Source organism: Microcebus murinus, chromosome 11 (assembly GCF_040939455.1).
Source record: "Microcebus murinus isolate Inina chromosome 11, M.murinus_Inina_mat1.0, whole genome shotgun sequence".
NCBI lineage: Eukaryota > Metazoa > Chordata > Mammalia > Primates > Cheirogaleidae > Microcebus > Microcebus murinus.
Window position 1 is genome coordinate 10,382,045 of NC_134114.1, and position 20,835 is coordinate 10,402,879.

General features: G+C 37.0%; 1 protein-coding gene across 1 annotated transcript in view; it reads right to left on the reverse strand.

Annotated features, from left to right (window-relative positions):
* Positions 1-20,835, reverse strand: part of DNAH5 (dynein axonemal heavy chain 5) — a 259,158-nt gene that overhangs the window by 95,157 nt on the left and 143,166 nt on the right. Inside the window, exons 39-47 of the mRNA XM_012790275.2 lie at positions 20,338-20,472; positions 19,376-19,483; positions 17,437-17,590; positions 13,060-13,206; positions 9,797-10,038; positions 7,192-7,368; positions 6,583-6,784; positions 5,114-5,256; positions 4,252-4,386 (exon numbers count right to left, since the gene is read on the reverse strand). Of these exons, the coding sequence (XP_012645729.2) occupies positions 4,252-4,386; positions 5,114-5,256; positions 6,583-6,784; positions 7,192-7,368; positions 9,797-10,038; positions 13,060-13,206; positions 17,437-17,590; positions 19,376-19,483; positions 20,338-20,472 (1,443 nt within the window). The remainder of the gene's footprint in view (positions 1-4,251; positions 4,387-5,113; positions 5,257-6,582; positions 6,785-7,191; positions 7,369-9,796; positions 10,039-13,059; positions 13,207-17,436; positions 17,591-19,375; positions 19,484-20,337; positions 20,473-20,835) is intronic.

The following is a 20,835-nucleotide window of genomic DNA, read 5'->3' on the forward strand; positions in this document are numbered from 1 at the left end:
AGGACAGTCTGGCAAGTACAATCTCTAGTCAGTCCCCTTCCCTAAAAATGTAAAGATATCTTATCATTTCCTTGTGTATCTCTATATGCCAGCACCTAAATTGTTTTTCATACATATTACACACAATTAAGTGGAAATATAAAATATATTTAATTTTAGGTGTCCATATATGTACTATTAACTAAAAGGTAAAAATAGAGAGTTATATTCTTTATTAAGAAATCTACCGCCTAAATAGTATCTTCCCATTTTATTGTAAACCATTAAAACCAAATGAATGAAAACAATCTTACACTAGTAATGGTTAAAATGTTCAATAGTATATTACAAAAAGGAAGGTATATCAAAAACAACATGAAAATGCAATAATATAGAACTAGAAACTAAAAATAAAACAAGTGCCCTAAATAATAAATCAGCCCTTTGAGTACTAATGGGGATAAAGAAAAGCCACTGGAAGGAGGCAGAAGGGTGCTCAGTTTCTGGGGCACCTGGCCTCTAGCATAGGTTCTGCCCCCAACTAACTGAATTCAGACAGCACTCAAATCTCCTTGCACAAGAGTGCATGAATATTAACAGTAAAACCTGACATTTTAAGAGAGCTTTACAATGGAAAAATACTTTCACATTTTATCTCTTAGGATTCTCCTCTTGAAACTAGCCTTCACACTGTGCTCTGAGGAGCCAAAAGGATTCTCTGCAACCACAGGCACCTCTGCAGGAAGCAAAAATGAGGTTGGAAGGGGCTTCAGGGGCCCACCTCCAATTCCAACAAAGCAAATGAAGAGTTACCTGTTTTATAGATTAATCTCCTGTACAAGATGTCATTTGGAAAGGGGGTACTGAGTCCAGAAAAAATTGTGGAATTTTCTTCCAGGTTCTACTATTCTCATTAAAAAATAAATAAATAAAACCTATTGCTATGCAACCATTTGCAAGATGGTTATTGTATTCAAAACACATTAAGATTATTTTTAGAAAAATAAATCTTTTCAAAAATTCTCTCAGGTAATCTTCACTATCTTCACCTTTCTATATTTCAATTTCTAAAGCTATGCATGGATCATTTTCAAATATTAAAAAAATAAATAAAACCATATTAGTTTTGGAAGAAATTGAGGCATCTCTCTTTAAAAACTAACTGAATTCCCTTAACCAAAACAATGGGGTGACTATATCATTTTTGTCTAAACCAGACATTTTTGATAGTGGTAGCAGATGCTATTAGTTATTAGTCTGAGACAATGGAAATAAACTAGACTGTCCCAGACAAAGAGGGGCATTTAGTCTTCCTACTGATAAAATATGTGAAAGTGACACCATGATAAAAACAACCTGTCGAGTAACAAACATGTGTCCTTCAGTGGACAATGTGCCACCATGGCAACAGACCAGGGACGGATAGTATCTATCTATTTGCTCATCTGCAATTTCAATTTGGTTGAGATCCAGAGAAGTGGGAGGCACAGAGGCAAATGCTCTGCTCCATCAGCCCTGTTTAGTATGAATGACTGAAAATTATAGTGAGAAAGTTAATTACAGCAGTTTGGCTAATTGAAAGCTTTCTAAAACTAATGAGTCTTGCTTAATAGAAAGCCCTAATGCTCAGCCGTCAAAATGGGCTCAGGCACCAAACAGAGTAGATGATCCTGTGATGTTCTGAACAGAAAAGGAAATAGTGATGCGTTGACTCCACCTTAACATTGAAGGGTAGGAGGGAATTGGGTTAAAGACTTATGAATCAGATGATGGGGCCCTAAAGAATATAGATTTTTATGTTTCAAAGCCTGTTTTGTTATTCTTCTAATTGTTACATTAACACTTCAATATGGTACCACTTCTAGAACTTTATCATATGGTTTATGAATTCATATATCAAACAATAAACAAGTCTTCTAGATAACACATTGCTTTTTCCAGGAAATTAATAAATATCTCATGTTAAAGAGGCATAGACCATAGATCTTTATTACCTTACAAAGGTAAATGTCACAGAGTTGGTAACAAAAATACAGTGACAACCGCCTGTCCTATAATAAGAATTGGGCTGGTCTTTGTCTCTGGTTCTTAGGAGAGAGCCTTTAAACCCTGGAAACTTCCTGAGTAATAGGAATGTCTTGTTATTTGTATGGGCCCCTCAGACCACTTATGCCAGCAAGACCAACCACATGATTAGAGGGTTAGGGTTTTAAGTCACATGGTATCAGCTGACCTTCTCAGAGAGGAAGGAACTTGGAGACTAAGCTCAATCACATGGTCAATGATCCAATCAAGCATGCCTATGTGAAGAAACTCCAATAAAAACTCAGGACACTGAAGCTCAGGGAAGTTTCCTGGTTGGTGATATACATGATGTTTGGAAGGTAACACATCTTGAGCACAGAGAAAATTCACATTTGCTACCCTCTCAAACCTTCCCCTATACATCTTTTCTTTAGGCTGATACTTGTATCCTTTATAAGACAATTGTAATATTAAGCATAGCACTTCCCTGAGTTCTGTAACCCATTCTAGTGAATTATCGAAACTGAGAGGTTGTGGGAACTGCCTAATATGTAGCCACTAGGGTAGAAGTGTAGGTGGCCTGGGACTCCCTGAGCTTGTGGCTGGTGACTACCTTCTGAAGTGAAGATAGTCTTGAGGGGGACTGTACCCTTAACCTATGAAGTTGGCACTAGCTCTAGATAGTTACTGTCAGAATTACATTTCAGGCCTAATGATTTAATACAGTCTCAAGAAGTGTGACTAATTAGTTAATTACCCCCATATAATGAAAAAAAAAAAATCACACTTTGATCTGATTTTTAAAAGCCTGCATACTCAAATAATGCTATAATTATAACCTTTAAAGAGAATGTTCTACTAAAGTAAAACTAACAAAATCTCTTTAAATATAAAACCATCAATGGAATATGTATAATGTTAGCATCTTGCCAGCCTAGAGTAATTGAATGTACTGTTCCCAAACACAAAACTGCCACTGCTGAGTCACTGCAATTTGGGGTTTACCTTCCATGCAGATCTTCCCACCAAGTTACTGAATAAATGGTATTCATTTGATAGAAGGTTGGCCAGTATCGGAAATTCCATCTCTACCAGAGGAGTATAATAAAGTTGAAAGTCTTATTTAGAATTGTAATCAATGTTCTTATTGTATTGGCACTCTGCTGTCACCAATTAAATTAAGTGATAAAAAGTCATAATTTAGCCATGCCCTCAACAATCTTCATTGCTCTCATATTTTCATTCCAACAACTAAAGAACAAAGTTCATCAAAAGCAAAGTTATTTGGATTCTACTAAAAATTCCCTTCCATTCCTTTCATTTGCAATTTATAAAATATATCTTTCGGTAATGTATTAATGTTCTAATAAATATATGAGGGATGGTTTGCAAATGATTGAAGCACGCACTGATGTTTAGGATTTCCTCCCCAGTTCAATAGGGTCTTACACAATTTAGAACCCAGAGAAAAAGAACCAATCAACCACTGCAAATCCAGGTCATTCCTGGCAGCTTCACCAAAAAAAAAAAAAAAAAAGCAATGCAAATTTGAAGGTTTTTTTAACTCCTCTTTTACTCCATAGAGTAAAATATTTCATATGCTAAGATTCTAGGATTTTATACTATTTTATAATTGATCAAGGAAGCCATGGCAGAATGTTAAGTCAAGGAACAAGATGCAAGTGGTAATTTCAGAAACAGAGACTGGAAGAGGTATAAAAGCTAGACTGGAAGAGAATTAGACTTGACCTGAGAATAGCTGGGGGTGGATTACATAGCGGTGGACAGGGAACACAAAGAAAAGGAGGAGATATGAAAAGCCTTAACAGGCCTTCGAGGCCCAAACAAGAAATGCCCATCAAAGATGACTCCAAAGTGTTTAGCCTAAAGGCTAGAGTAATAGTTAACACCCTCAGAAAAGCAGACCCTAAAATGTGGAAGTAGGTTTATGAATAAATGGCATTTCTTTCAGTTTGGGATTTTGCATGTTCACAATGTTTTTTGCATAGCTATTTTAAACACATAGCATTGAGGCCTATAGCGCCTTTATAAGCTTTTTATTTCTCCACAATTTAAGATTATATATTATAATCTGACTAGAGAGACATCCAATTGCAGTTCAAGAATAGAGAGAATGGAAGACATACTACAGCTACGAAAGTTCAGATGATGCAGAGTAGTATAGAGATTTGAGCCTCCAAAATTGATCACAAGCTTGGGCTTACTGAGCAATACCAAAGCCAGTACCTGAAACATCAGTGGGGTGGTGGCAGAAGAAAAGTTAAGACTCTTGATCATGTGACTTTCAGGATCGTATTTTGACATAAATCCTTTGATTATGACCGTTTTGGCTGTTCCTTGTTCGCCAATTAACAGCACAGCCTAAAATTGAGGAGGAGAGAAAGAAATCCAAGAATGAAATAAAATGATTGTGATGGGCTGAATTGTGTCTTTGCAAAATTCACATGCTGAAGCCTGAACCCCCAGCATCTCAGGGTGTGACTGTAATCGGAGATAAGGTCTTTAAAGAGGTGAACAAAGTAAAACAAAGCCTTTAGAGTGGGCCCTAATCCAGCCTGACTGGTGTTCTTACATGAAGAGGAAATTTGGATACACAAAGAAACAGCAGGGATGCGGGGACACAGAGAAACAGCACGGGAGGACACAGTGAGGAGGCACCATCTGCAAGCCAAGTAGAGACCCCTCTGCAGAGCCCAAACCTGCCAACACCTCAATGGTGGACTTTCAGCCTCAAGAACGGTGAGAAAAGAAATTGCTGCTGTTTAAGCCACTCAGGTTGTAGTTTTCCGTTAAGGCAGTTATAGCAAACTAGGTCAGTGATCAAAACGTAAGGAACTATCTTTGGAAAACTAAATGAAAATTTACTTTCTCTCAACTAATTACAGGAGAAATAACGACTTCATCATGAATTAGAAATATTCAACTCTAATATGTCAGTGGGAATAATAAAAATAAGTCTACTGCTTTAGGTAATATCTTCATTTATTCTAAACAGCAACACAAAGCCTAAAATACATGCAGGATGCTTCATGCTTTCAAGTGACATTTTAAAAATATGCCACTATTAATAAAATTTAAAAAGCCATACCTTGCCCTGTTTGGCAATGGTTTTAATTAGAAAGTCAGTCCTCACATTGTCAACATTTGGCACCAGAATAGAGCCATATTCTGGGGTGGTGTCAGATGGATACACATATTCCTGGGTACTCGTGTTCCAGTGCATCCATTTACCTGAGGTGAACAGAGAACATTCACATCTTCAAATTAATAATTTAACTCCTAACTGTAATGAGTAGACATCCTTGAAATCTTAGGAGGTCACCTTCCAAATACTCCCCATAAAATAAAGATCATTAAAATTAGAGATCTAAGTACACAGCTATGTATTCGCTCAGTCAAAATTTCCCAAGGAACAATTCCAAACTGGTAATATTAGGAAATATTAGGAAGCATTTTGGAATTGTTTTTAAACATGTAGGTATTCAATAATATAAAGTGTGTATGAAAATACATAACAGAATGAGAGTAGCATGTACCTGAAATCATGAATCATTTTAAAATGTCTAATCTCATAAGCTTTTCTTTAGACAAAAGATCCTGGGATATCATATATATATATATATACATACATATATACCGTGTTTCCCCGAAAATAAGACAGGGTCTTATATTTATTTTTCCACAAGAAGACACCGTAGGGCTTATTTTCAAGGCATGTGTTATTTTTTTTAAGTACGGTACAACAATCTACATTTATTCAAATATAGTTAAGTCATCTTCTTCTGGAACATCATCATACCTCTCCAAACCCCGAATTCCATCCTGAATTTCTTGCGACTCTATTTCCTTTAGCACCATTGGCCCCAATCTCTCATGTCGAGCAATAGAGCTCTCATGGGGCAGATGAGAAGGGCTGCTCATCTTCTTTACAGTCCTCGAGGAAATGCATGGGTTGTGCAGACACGCTACATAGCCACGCACATCACTAGGTCTTGTTTTCGGGGTAGGGCTTATATTGCACAAATGCTTAGAAATTCTGCTAGGGCTTATTTTATGGGTAGATCTTATTTTCAGGGAAACACAGTATACACAAATAATATATAATGATATATATGTATGCAAATACAAATAACCTTAAAGTGTGTATGCATATATAGAGATAGAGATATATAAATAAAACTATAAAGATACACACATATTTGGCAAAAATACACTTTAAACTTTGCAACTTTGATATGAATTGTTGAGTATGTCAAAAAAAATAGCCAAAATGGATCTGATTGGGTGTTTTTTTTTTAATTTTTCTTAATTCACTGAAAGTTCAGTGCATGATATATTTAACAAGAGGAAAATGTGCATTTGGAAGACAATCAAATTAATTTTTCCAAAAAGAAACAATTGTTAGCTCTCTTGCAAAAATTTTCATTTTGATTTTACAGCCGAGAGTTTTTAATTCCCATTTAGAAAAATAATAAATATTTTGTGGTTTTGTGTTAGGGGGGAAAAAAAAAAACCTGTCTCCATCTGCAAGGTCTGAATGGACCGGAGCGTCCTCACCGTCAGGTGACACGAAGTAGTCAAACATGGTGTCCCCCGGGCCCTCCTGCGGTGGCAGCTCCAGCGCCCCCGGGCCCTGAGCGCGCAGCCAGTGCTCCAGCCGCCGCCGGCCGTCGGGCTCCAGCGCTGCCCCAACACTCCACATCAGGGCGAACACGTACAGCCTGCCCAGGTGCTCCGCGCTGACCTCCCCGCCTTGCTCCTGCGGGGGACAAACATTTTTTTTAATGACTTGATTCTCAAACCAAAGTTAACAGTGAACACAGAAAAGGGACAGCGGTTTTCCCCAGGGACAAGGGAAAAGATGAGTAAAAACAAGGAACAGAGGAGAGGAACTGATCTCTAGGAATAGCATGCTGGCTTGAGGAATAAACTAAGGATACTAATTACATGACTTTGTTAGCCTGCAACTAAACTCCAAATCCATGGATTGCTTTGTTAAGAAAAAAAGAGAGAGACATGAAAAAATACCAAAATATGTGGGGTCCACTTTTGAACCATTCCCCCTTCCCCATATCTCTAACCAAATCCAATTTCAAATACTGTACTTTTTGCCCAGTATGGCTAAGTTAAAAAGGGAGAGATTCTCTATAAAGTCGAGCGATTTACCTTGGGGGGAATCAGGCCCTGAAGCATGTTAATGCTTTGCGTGATTACAAAGGCCTCCAGCAACTCCGTCTTGTATTCCAGGTTCTGGATACTGAAGCGATACAAGTCCGGGAAAGACTCCGTGTACAGCTGACGAAGAATTTCAGCTTCTTGAGGTGAGCGTTTCTTAAGAAAGCCCTGTTAGTTCACAGATTAGTGCATTAATAGCACACCAGGAAAATGGCGATTGGGGGATAACAGTTCCTAAAATATCAATTAACAATGGTAATATCTGATGATTCTACTACACTTATGTTTCAGGCCTTGCTAGAAATTCTTTCACATATTAATTCATTTAATCCTCAAAACAACTCCATGAGGCAAGACTGTTATTATCCCCTTTTACACATGAGGAAACTGAGGCCCAGGGAATTTAGGTGATCTGTTCAGGATCCCACCGCTGGCAGGTGGCAGGGCCAGAATTCAGACCCAGAGAGTGAATCCTGTATCTGCATGTTCAGCTACTACGCTATACATATACTCAGGACTTGAAGCCAAGATAGAGAAATAGCCTTCAACTCTTGATTAAAATATGCTAGGAAAACATGCAGAAGCATATATAAGAAAATAAGTTAGGGGGAAAAAGTAAAAAATAAAAGATGAACAAGGAAATCCATATTCATTTTTTAAAATGGAAAACAAGATTTACTACAATTAATTTGTTTCCTTTTATTTAATCTAAGTTAATTAATAAACAATGTAGAAAAGTATTCAAGGAGTATTCATGAAAGCGGAGGATTTAGTCATTTTAAGAATCCAATATTAAGAAAGTGCATGTCATTCATAACAAAATACCACATAATACACAACATTTTCTTAAGGTGAGGCAAGTTCTCTTTGGGTCAAGAGATCAGCTCATTCTTCACCTCGATATTCCAGAAAACAATTAAAGACTCTGAACATGAAGCAATAAAATGTTGATTCTGAATTATTCATTAGTTCATGAATTTACCATGATTCCACCTCGACAAAAACATAACAGCACTTTTGCATTGATGGAACCAAAAAGCAACATTCACTAGGGTAGGTAACCAGCTTGGCTTCCTGAAGCTGACAGATTCCCATTAATACAACTATACAATTGCTTTGCCCTCTAATAACTCTCCCAGAGCTGCCTTGTACTGCTCTAAACATTTCCTATATGATTCTTCGACTGCACTATTTAAAAGCATATAAAAATATTTTAGGTAGGTGTAGGATTAATGTAAAGGTGTCATTCAGCCTCAATATGGACACACTGTAGTATAAGATTATGTTGTAAATAGCAAACTCTAAATATTCATTAGCTTGTCATATAAAGGCATTTTTCAAAAACCTTTGTAAAACTGAAGTACTTTGGAAAAATCACATAAAAACATTTTAACTTAAAGCTTGCTGTATCTGTGGTCACAAAGCCTGTCTGTGTGGGAAAAAATGTTGTGGTGCTTCAAAAAAACATGTCCTGGGTCCCTTCCCCAGTGATTCTAATTTAGTAGAATTGTAGTATAACCCAGTCTTCTGTATTTTAAAGAACACTATTGGTTACTACTTTTGCATAGTCAGGATTGAAACTCTCTGCTTTTATTCTCCTTAATAAACGGATCATTTCATTGTGAAATCTGAAACCTTTATAAGTATTTTTAGTGACACATTCAACTATATGTCAGTATCACTTTGCTATATAATCCTCTCTTTCCTCACATCTTCATACCAAATCTAAACCCTTTTGCAACCCAGAGTTGTATAAATTCTGGAAATACACTAATAAAAAGTTAGGATTCTCCATATAGAAATAAAAGTTAAAAAAATGTAATGGCAATATAAAGTAAACATCTGATTTATTTAAATTATGAATTCATAAGTTCTCAATCAAAATCATCTTTAAAAAACTTATGTAAATGAAAATAATAAATTTGACAAACTATTTCACAAAAGATTTTCCACGTGGCTTATCTAATAAGCTTTCTGCCTTACATTATAACATTTATTTAGTAAAATATCTAAGTATTCTAAGTATTTAATTATAATTCTAATAAATATATTCTAGAATATATTGGTGGTAATAAAATAATATACCTGGTCATGACTTGAAGAGATATTATCTGAAATATTATTTCCATATATAAACTTAAAACTAATATTATGACTACGGAATCTCATAAAAATTCCTATATGCAATTTTAATAAACTATCTTCAAGTTAATATTCTAAGGTGGTTATTCCCAAACTTTATCTGAATGAGTTCCTTTTAAAAATGTCATGAATCCCCAAAGTGATCAAATTAAATTTTACTTATTCAGCCCTCAGACAGAGTTTGGTGAAATTATTGATTCATACAAGTCTGGCAATTACTCTACCACCCACAGGTTGGAAAGCCCAGTTTTAAAATGATTAGAAAAGTACTGAAGAAACCTGTTAGAGGCAATCAGGGTTTGAATATCCCAGTGCATTTAAGGATCTTCTATAAACATTAGCATAAAATAGCAATTACACTGCCATCTGCAAAAAAAAATTGGCATTCACATTACAAGAATGCTGAAGGATCTGTTTTCCTTTTTAATTATACAAAAGAAGGATTCAATTATACCTCAAGAATAGGACTCCAATCAAGGATAGAAGAGCTCATGAAAACCATTCCATTTCTTGAGACCGTAGCAGGAGAAGCATTGTCAATGTTATGAGGCTCAAAAACAATCTTGCAGTTTGGAGACATGGGAATGCGATCACCATTGGCAAGGGTTAGAGTTTTGTTATCATCCAAAACAGAATTCAGATTTTCAATCCAGATGGCATCTACTGGCCCATCAAGAACTATCCAGATATGTTCCCCTAGAATACCCCACCAAGAGGGGAAGAAAGCATACATACACACATATGCATATATTGTAATTTGATGTAATGTTAATTAATTTTTAAATTAAGCTTTGATCTAAATGATTACCTTATTTCATCACATAGGACCTTTTAAGTTCTTTATATAGCAGTTGTTTTAAGGCCCATAATCAAATCAAAAAGTCATTTGTTCATTGGAGAAATATTCTTTGAACACCTTCTATGTGAGCTCTGTTCTAGGGGCTAGGGATATTTTGGTAAATAAGACGATGTCCTGTCTCCACAGACTTTATGTTCTAAGTGGTGGAGATGATGAGCAAACAAATAAAAAATGTACAAGATTAGAAAAATTAAGCAGGATAACAGCATGGGGTAAGGCGGTCAATGAAATATTCCAGAATGAGGACGAAGTGATGTAAAGATCCACAGGTAGAATTTTACAGACAGTGGGAATAGAAAGTGCAAAGACGCTGATACAGCCACAAGCTTAGAGTAATACAATGGGCTGAATATTTATGTCCCCTCAAAACTCATATATGGAAACTTAATCTCCAAGGTGTTTATTTTGGTATTGGGAGGTGTGCATGTGAGAAATGATTAGTCATGAGGATGGAGCCCTCTGGAATGGGATGAGTGCCTTATATGGAGACATCAGTGAGCTCCCTTGACCTTCTGCTATGTGAGGACACAGTGAGAAGTCAGCTGGAACCTAGAAGGAGGTCCTCACCAGCACTCAACCATGCTGGCACCCTGATGTCAGACTTTCAGCCTCCAGAACTGTGAGAAACAAATGTCTATAGTTTATAAGCCACCGAGGCCATGGCACTTTGTGACAGCAGCCAGCCTGATAAGGTGACCATGTTCTAGGATCAGTAAGAAGGCTGAAAAGAGGGGAGAAGTATGTGAGTGCAGTAGGAAAGACAGAGCTATGGCATCTACTCTGGTTTGCTCCCATTAAGTCTGAGGTGCCCAACAGAGATCCCAGTGGAATTGTTGAGCTGGGAATTCAGGGCAGAGGTCACAGCTGTAGATAAAATGTGAAAGCCTGTTTTTCCATTCTTGTGATACATAGTAGAATGGGCTCCAGCTCCATCCAGGATAATGCAAGAGGTGCTAGATCACCTCTTTTTGTGGCTGAGTAGAACTCCATGGTATACATATACCACATTTTATTAATCCACGCATGTATTGATTTGTAGCTCTGACTCAGGTGTGGCAAAGGCAATATATGTAACATAAACATTTGCACCCCAGTAATATGCTGAAATAAAAAATAAAATAAAATGTGAAAGCCATCAGTATAGAGATGAAATTCAAAGCCATGGGACTGGGTATATCTCATCTAGTGTAGAGAATAAGTGTAGAGAAAGAGACAGGAGGTCTGAAGACAGAGGAGTCATAACTTTTAGACTCCCGACATGGTCCCCTTTGCTGGCTCCTTCTTCTTCCAGACCTCTCGAGGAAGCAGAGATGGGAAAAGAGCTAACAGGAGGAGGAATCCCTGAAGCCAAGTGACAGAAGTGTTTCAAGAAGGGTATCATGAACTGTGCTGATGCTGAGAGCAGGACTGGACTGAGAATTGGACATTTGTATTTGACAAGCGGGAGGTCATAAGTGTCCCTGATAGAGAAGTCCAGAGTGGGACACTGTGGACAACACCTAACAGGAGTCATGTAAGGAGATTATTGGGAGGTAGAGAACATGACAAACATCAGCAGAATGCTCCAACGAGAATGCTATTATAAGTTTAGGTATTTGATTTAATAGTAATGGTCCTCTTAATTTCTTAACTACTAGCTACTCTTACTCACCAACACCATGACAGAGTTTGTAGATTGAATTTGTCTTTGCAACAACTGTGGAAGAGTCTATTTCAAACAAAATGCTTTGAAAATCCTAATCAAGCTCATTCAACTAGCAATTCAAGTAAAATTGTGATCTAATCACCAGTCACTTTGAAAGAAAAAGCATATGTTGCCTTTTTTATAGAGAAAGGGAAAAAAAACTCTCTGAGCTCCTATTCTTTGAGGTAACATTTGGTAATTGGGTCTGTGATTACATTGGATTAACTGGAACAAATCACAAGCAAAATTTGATTTCTTTTCCAATAGAACAATAATTTCTAATATGAGCACACTTTAGAAATTAAGCATTTTTCATTTGTCTTCTGATAATTAATGTTAGCTTGACCAGCTACGTTCTTTAAGTAAGAACTTCAGTGGAGCTACTTTAAACATTTTTCAGTATAACATGGTTGCCCAAATGGTAGACTCAGGAAGGAAAACCAAATATCTCCTCCCTTTCCTGTGTTGTTCTTTCTCCCTGCAATTGTATTCACTGTGCCTTTCTCCTCCTCACTCAGGAGTGAAAAAACAGAATGAGAGCAGAGCTGTTATCACTTCTTCCCTCAGAGTTTATATTCTGGGAACATTGTGTTCCATTGACAGAGTTTATAAGTGAGAGGCTATTCAGATTGAACCACTACTTTTTAATGAGTTTGTTTAAACAACCAAACACCAGTGTCCATCTACACAGAATAATGTTAGTTCAACGTAGGCTTCATTTTTGATATACACAATTTTCTCCCTAGAGAATTCCAAACCCATTTTCTGCTATGATTTTATAGGGGAACCAGTTTTTTAAAAAAAATAGTCTGTGCTTTAACAAGAATAACATTTGTAAAATAGTCAGTGAAAATGATTATGATAAAATCACCTTATTCAATACTATCAATTTTCCTTAACAGCTTTTTCTATTTTATTCTAAGATATCGCTGGGGTGCAGAAATATTATTTCAAAAAATTGTTCCAGAAAGGGGGGATTTAAAATATGCTAACCAACAATTTCACTATTTCAACATTCACTATTTCAATTTCAAATATCTTTCTGATTTATGACCTCTTGGTCTTGGTTAAGATTTTATATGGAGGATATAGTTGTTTACTAATTCGATACAACCAGCAAGAATTTTATTTAGAAGTACATGTCAAAAATAATACTTGTGGTTTATCCTTCTACCTTTCTTTGCTCTCAATGTTTTTCTCCAAAGGGTAGAAAATATCCCATCTGTCCAGTCATTTGTAGCCACGTCAAGCCGACCAAACATCTGTGGGGCAGTAACTGCTTTGGGATTCATCCTCATTTCCCGGTGTGGTTTTCCACAATCTGTACCAAGTAAATCCAGATTTTAAATATCTCAGTTGTGGAGTGAACCATCAGTAAGCAATATTGCACTAATTTGTGGTGTTCTGTCAGCAGGTGCTCAAACTATAAAAAAATGCAAAATTACACTGAAATATATCTTACTGCATTCCAAGTTATCATAATTAGCCTCATTATACTTTATTGACTAAAGCACTTTTATATCTTCTGTAATAAAAAATGCATATTACTTAGTGGAGAAAAAGGATGCCATGCTGGAAAGTACTAATATACTATAGAAAATCTCTAAATTTCACAGCTCGAAAAATCTTTGGTTTACAGAATATTAGATTAAATCTTGTGCCTGAAATATCACCTAGAAGAGGCCTCATTCTCTCCATTATCAGCTTTGACTTACTGATACGGTTTTCTTGCTCACCTTGTAAAATATAAGATAAATGAATTTTGTATGAATCAAGGACCAGTTCTTTTGTGGCCAAACTCGAGAAATGTATTCAAATCTTTTAAACATTACCTATTCTTGAATGGTCTGGGATTCTGTGTATAACCATGGCTAATGAGCAGAAGAGTGAAGAATAAGGTTTACCTTATAAAATGATAAAAATAAATGCTAAAACAGTACTTACTGTGTGATAGATAAATACATACATATACAGATGAGAAAAGACAGTACATTAAACCCCACTGCAACGGTGAACTTGGCTGGCCACAGGGTGCTCAGATTAAACATTATTTCTGGGTGCGACTGTGAGAAAGTTTCCAGATAAGACTAACACTGGAATCTGTGGACTCAGTAGACTGCCCTCCCCACAGTAGGTGGGCATGATCCAGGCTTTGAGTCCCCAATAGAACAAAAGTCAAAGGAAGGAAGAATTTACCCCTTTTTTCCCTGCTTGTCTGTTTGAACTGGGACATTTCATCACATCTTCTACAGCCCTCAGATTGGAATCTATACCATTGGCTCTCCTGGTTCTTGGGCCGCGAACTCAGACTAAATTACACCATCAGCTTTCCTGGGTCTCCAGTGTGAAGATGGAAGATAGTGGGACGTTTTGGCCTCCATAAGCACATAAGCCAATTATTCATAACAAACGCCCCATATAGATACACACACACATGTATGTGTGTTTCTGATTCTGTTTCTCTGGAGAATCCTAAAATACCCACTTCGAAAATAAGACCACATTTCGCCTTTTTAGAAATCACAAAAACAATCAGAGTAATTATTTGTAAAAATTCATGGTTATGAAAGTTCGCTTAGCCACTGTTCAGCTTTTGCAATAGATGATATCGGTAAGACTCTGGCAACACTAATTTTTTTAATCTAATCACACTTTACAAAAGGCCAGCAAAGTCTAAAAAGTGTATGATGGTCCACTGTCATCTGACACTTGTATGACAGTTCACAAACAGGCGAAAATTAGGCTTTATCTGCTTGCCCATACCAGAGAAACTATTGAAAATTATTTCATTGTCATAATAAGTAGAATCTCATCATTTTCATTTAAAATACCATAGCATTTTTACAAGCATATTCAAAGAAACAGAAAATGCTTGACTTTCACAATGTTGGTTAAACTAATTGCCCTTGATTCTCCTCCTGGGCATTTCACGACTCAGTCCTACTCCCCTCACCTTCGTGGACTCTGCCCTAAAATGGGCACCTCCACTTGCTGTCACCTCCTTATGGACTGAGACCTTCTGTCACCTGAGACTGAGACCTTGCTGTCACCTCCTCATGGACTGAGACCACCCCTCCTGCCCCCTAATCTGTTCTACACGTGGCCACAGGATGGTTTTCTACACACCAAGGTGATCATGCCCATCCCCAGCCACTGGGCTTCCTGTCACCTACAGAATAAATCCTGGATATTCAGTGTGACCCACAATGCTTCTGATGCCACCCACACCTACTGTCCTAATTTAGATTCTCTTGAAAACAGAGCCCAAGACAAAGGCATGGGTGCTGGGAGTCTGGAGTGAGGAGACAGAGAGAGTGAAGCAGGAAAGAAAAGAAAGCCAACAAAGGGTGCATGGCTGAGCTGGGCACAGAGGTAGTATCTTTCTGAAAGACAGGAGGCAGGAATTTTGCCATCAACTCTTCTCCCCCATTGGGTGAGAGTATGGCTGTTTCAGGGACATTAATCCCCCACCTAAGCCCTTCTTCCAGGCTGAGCCAGTTCCCTGGCTTCAAGCAAAATCCCAAGGCCAGAAAGCTGGGTGATATTGCTGGCTCTTGAAGCAGAGGACACTGCCCAACACAGCCTCATCTACAGCAGCGGAGAGCCAGCGGGGCATGGCACTGGGCACCAGTAGCATCTGCTACACCCCATATGCAGCCTTATCACGCCCACCACACCCCACACACCAATTGCATTTCATCCCTCCAATCCCTCTTCTTACATAGGTGGCTCTTCCTGCTAAGAATGCTTTTTATCAATCTGCTACTCCAACTTCAAGCTTCAGAGGAAGTAATGCCTGATCCACACACCATTCTTTAATTCCTTAGAGAATTTACTGATCTCCTTCACCTCTGCTCACAGCATAATTGCCCAAGTCTTCCTCACAGCAATTCAGTGTTGAATTACAATTATGTCACTCTCTGCACTTCACAATCCTTGAAGACACAGCCATGCTTTTCACACCTGTTTTCTTGCTTCTAGTACAGAATCTAACAGAACGTTAAGGTACCAAATATAAAGACACTTGATGATCATATGTGTGATGAATCAGGGCACAAATACCATACATGAATTTTGTACTCATTTAATAGAAGTTCAACCCAATTATCTTCTCAATCTTTTGGATCATTAAAGTTTTCAGCAAGAAACAATGTGTTACTTAAGAGAAATGTTTGTCCTATGTATTAAAGCCAAGAACAAGTTAATAAGCAGCAAATAGTCTAGTAATTAATTCATCTTTGCAAGGAACTTCTCCAAAATCAGTGATGCCATATGGATTACATAATTGAGGCATTTTATACATAATGTATCTGTATTGTTTAATATTTAGTGCTCATTTTGTTCAAGTCAGTGTAACAGGTGCATCTGTAGTTTATTGTCAATAAAAGTTTCATAACTGCAGCAAAGATATATTAAGCATAATTCAAGAGAGAAAATAATTATTTAAAAACATAAAAATCCCATAACAGGATCTTAATACCAGACATAGAAAAAAAAAAAAAACATGTGATAAGTCCTGCAGGTGTGAGTTCTCAGTTTTGGTGGAGGTAGGTGCTGAGTGAGAGCATCGTGTAACTCAGTCTGAGGGACCCCTGGTAGGGATCCGATAGGCAGAATTCATTTCATTCATTACTTGAGCAAACAGAGACTAAATCCAACATATGCAAGGCAATCTCTGGCAACCACTGACATATACCAGTATTGCACTAGTAGCAGTGCACCAGGTTTCCGTGAGCTGATTGAAAACCCAACCAGGCACTTTTCCCCTGTGGCACTATATATGTTGTACTCCAACCGCCAAAGTTCTGACATTTTGAAACTCAATTCTGCCACGCCTAAAGGCTGCTGATATTTTTAGGAAGAGAGTGTCCAACGTCTGATCAGAACCAGAGAATACAAGAATAATTATGAGAGCAGAAATGCCCGTTATCCTTGGATGATCTTCTAGGTAAGGCTTGAGGACTTCTGGAAAGGAAATGTGTTTATTTAACTTCACCAGAAATATATCTGATTCCAGGTGGCAAGATGATTTATTATTAGGATGATTTCAGCACATAGAATTTAAGAGTTGGGATTGGAATTATTTTATGTTTATTGGGAGATAGCATGTTGTATTTTGTATTTACTGGGAAGTGGCTTAGTATATTGGGAAAACTCTAGGTTTTTTGTTAGTGGGCCCTGACCTTAACTCTGAGTCCCATCATGTACCATATTTGCGACCTTGGGTGTTTCTGAAGTTGAGCCTTGATTTTTGTACAAAATGGGGATAATTATAGCCACCTCTCAAGATCACTGTGAAAATTAAATTACATAACTTATGTAAAACACATGGCACAGAGCAAAAACTCACTTGAAAAGTGTTGGGGTTTTTGCCTGTCTGGTCCATCAATATAATAGGTTATCCCTAAAATGTCACCAATGATAAGCCAAGTGGCATTCCCTCCTATAAAACTATTTTAATGTGTCTGCCTTTGTGTCCCTCTAGAGTAGTCACATGCATCACACCTATTTATATGCGTCCCCCAAGGCAATAAGATTGGCTGCCCCATACCTGTCATGGCCTTCATCAAGGTGTGGATGCAGGTGGTCTTCCCAGCCCCACTGGGCCCCAGGGCCATCATTCCATGCCTCACCCTCTGCGTTTCATACAGCTGGATGACTTTCAGTTTCCAAGGAGGATGGTTGATTAAACCAGCTTCTTCAACCTGAAAACATAACAAAACCCCCACGTTGGAACACATCAACAATGATCTTGATTCAACATTGTGCAAAATATATATATATATAGGGAGGGGTATTTATTATTTAATGGGTACAGAGTTTCAATTTGGGAAGATGAAAAGAAGTTCTAAAGATGGATGGTGATGATGGTTGCTCAAAAATCTGAATGCACTTAAGGCCACTGAACTGTACACTTAAAAATGGTTAAAATAGTAAGTTTGAGTTGTACATTTTACCGTGATAAAAAATACCGCACAAAAAAATACATATATACATAGACAAAATCAGGCTGAATGTAATCAAAATGTTATCCCAAGCTAATAAGAAACAGCTGCATTTGTCTTTGGGAATTGAATACATTTACATTAACATTTTATTGAATGCGCATCTGAGAATCAACTTAAAAATAAAGATCCAAATGGCAAAATGTATTTTACATTTTTAATTTATAAGATGATGCATATAACTGGAAAAACTGATAGCACACCAGGTTGATTGGAATTCCGTATAAATTTCAAGCTATCTTTGTAAGTCTACTGCATAGGTTTTATTTATTAATATGTGTATAGGAGTTACTCTTGGCAAACACTATTGTAAGATTAATCTTCCTAATAACACGATGAAAATGGTACTATCAATACCTTCATTTTACAGATAAGGCAATTGAGGCACAGAGTGACTAAGCAGTTCGCCCAAGTTGATCAACTTGTAAAGTTATAAAATTGGGATTTGAGCCCAATAAATTCAACTCCATGGTATATGTGCTTAACCACTATGCCATGCTTGAACTCACTGAACACAATGATTTTAATGTTACTTAAATAATTTTGGATAATAATCCATTTATCAATAATCCATATGCTATGTATTTGCTCATCAGATTTTTTATGTGCTACAAATTACTAATGTAAGTCATTTTACAAATTACTTAATACTTAGCTTTTTAGGTAGTGCTACAATTAGTTTAGCCAAAAGATAAAGAAACCATTTACAGAAAAAATAATCTCTTTTACCTGATCAGGAAATTCAGGCTTTTCTATACTGATTTTTTGGAAACAAAATATACATTAAGTACTACCACATTTGATTTTTATTACAAATATTTTCAAGGAATTTAAATGTAGTTTATAAATATGAGTTAATCACCATTTCTATAAAACAACATTTTTTTCGAAATTCTTCTTCATAGAAAAGGCAAATGAGGCACAAATTTCACATGATTCATTTTCATTCCTAGGAACACTATAAAAAGTTAAAGCTGTACCAAGTATTATGAGAAGTCCAGACACCTTATGATAAATACACGGGGTGGATCCCCCAGTTCCAGAGCCCAAAGAAGAAACCACAAGTGCCCAGGGGAATAAAAGAACAATAACCGAGAGGCCACATGAAATCACTACCGATAACGCTCAGAGTCAGGAGTCTGGGGAGAAGGCAACGTGGCAAACGCCAGGGCGAAGGCAGAGCCAAGCCAAGCTCGGTTAAGGCAGCCAGCTGCGCCGCAATAGCATTTCATTTCTGAATCTGGCGTGTGATGGTTTCTCTCAATAACAGGGCCACTTGCACATGACTAACTGGACAAGTGGTTGTGTGGCAGGAGGAGACCCCAGGGCAGGGGGAGTTCTATCAGTGGTGTGTGTTGGCCTCTCCTAAGACAGCAGTTGCAGTCTCAGTGTTGTTTGTGGAGCCCACAGGTCTGGACCACAGCAGTGCCACCTAACTCCCATTCGATTCAGAGGATGCCGCCCTGTGCAATGTATTATTATTACCTGTCTGCCAATGGCTGTTTCCAGCTCAGGGTAACCAGCCTTGTCCAGAAGAATATTTGGGAAAAGATCTTCAATCAAACTCAAAAATAAGGGTTCATCCTCATCAATCTAAAAAAGAAAAGAATGGGAAATGCGACCAATTATTCTGACACAAACATAGCAAGATAAAGATAAGTTGAAAATGCCTAACATAGTCCAGGTTATTTCAATGTGACCATTAATAAATAAAATATCACCTTTTATGAAGTTGAGTAATATTTTCCTCATCTTTCCCATAAATTATTAATTAAAAAAAATTAAGGAAGGGGAGAAAAAGGAAGGCGAAAAAACAAGAAAATGAAAGGGAAGAAAATACTGCCTGCATGATAAATTTTCTGCTACTTTCTTTCCATAAAATAGCCAGTTTAGGGGGATACGTTATAGTCCACAATTTCTAATTTAAATTGAAAAGAATTTTTTAAGTGAGAAATAGTAAACAAATTCATGAATTGGAACTTGGTTCATACTTTTATTTTGAAATAAAAATATTTTATTTTGTTTCCCTGTAAATATATCCACTGATATTAGACATTGATTATCATCAGTCTCTACTATGAAACAAGAGTGTGAAATTATTACATAGTCATAAAATTTACATACAATTTCCTACCAGGCTCTACAGACTTTAAAGGCGACATTTTAGTTCTAAAATGCAAAAATGATTCAAGGTATTTACAACCTTAACATGAGGATTTTTTTTTTAAATCCACTTCAATTCTGTTGAAATAGGCACATTTTAGAGTAGATAGGAGTCATTACAAAAAGAACTTCTGAAAAAGTATAAAGTTATGCTTTTCAGCACTTTGTCTGATAATTAGGCATTTTAAATGAACAATTTAAATAAATATTTCTAAGTCTTATTTGTGCTTAGTTAGTTGAACTGATATTTAAGTGGGTGGAACATTTCCATCTGTGAATCTTACCAGTTTAGAAAGATTCATGTCTCGTAGTACTCGCATGACAATCATGGATTCCGTATCCGTGGGGTTAGCTCTTTTTGCTGCTCCCAAGGTCCGAAGTACTGACAGAATGTTACGCAGACCAAAGTCATAATGTACCTGACAAATGTGAATATGCTGGGCTTATTTTCAATATTGACCTACTCATGGAAGCTATACGAATTTGACAGAAGTCCTATTCACAATAATGAATACATGCTGGTTTCCTTTGGAAAACTCAACCAATGGAGCAATAAATTTCTTTATAGATATACTTTTTGAGCAAATAGAGAATATCCAAAAGCTTCCTCCCATCCACCATCATTAGCTTAAGCCCTTAGATCAGAACTAACTGACATAGCTTGACAGGGGAAAAGGAATAAATTTCCTCTTGGAGTACAAATGTCCCTTTGAGCTTCTTCTTAATCAATCATACATAAGGAAATTTGCTCGTATCTCTAAAGCTAAAATTCAAATTCAGAA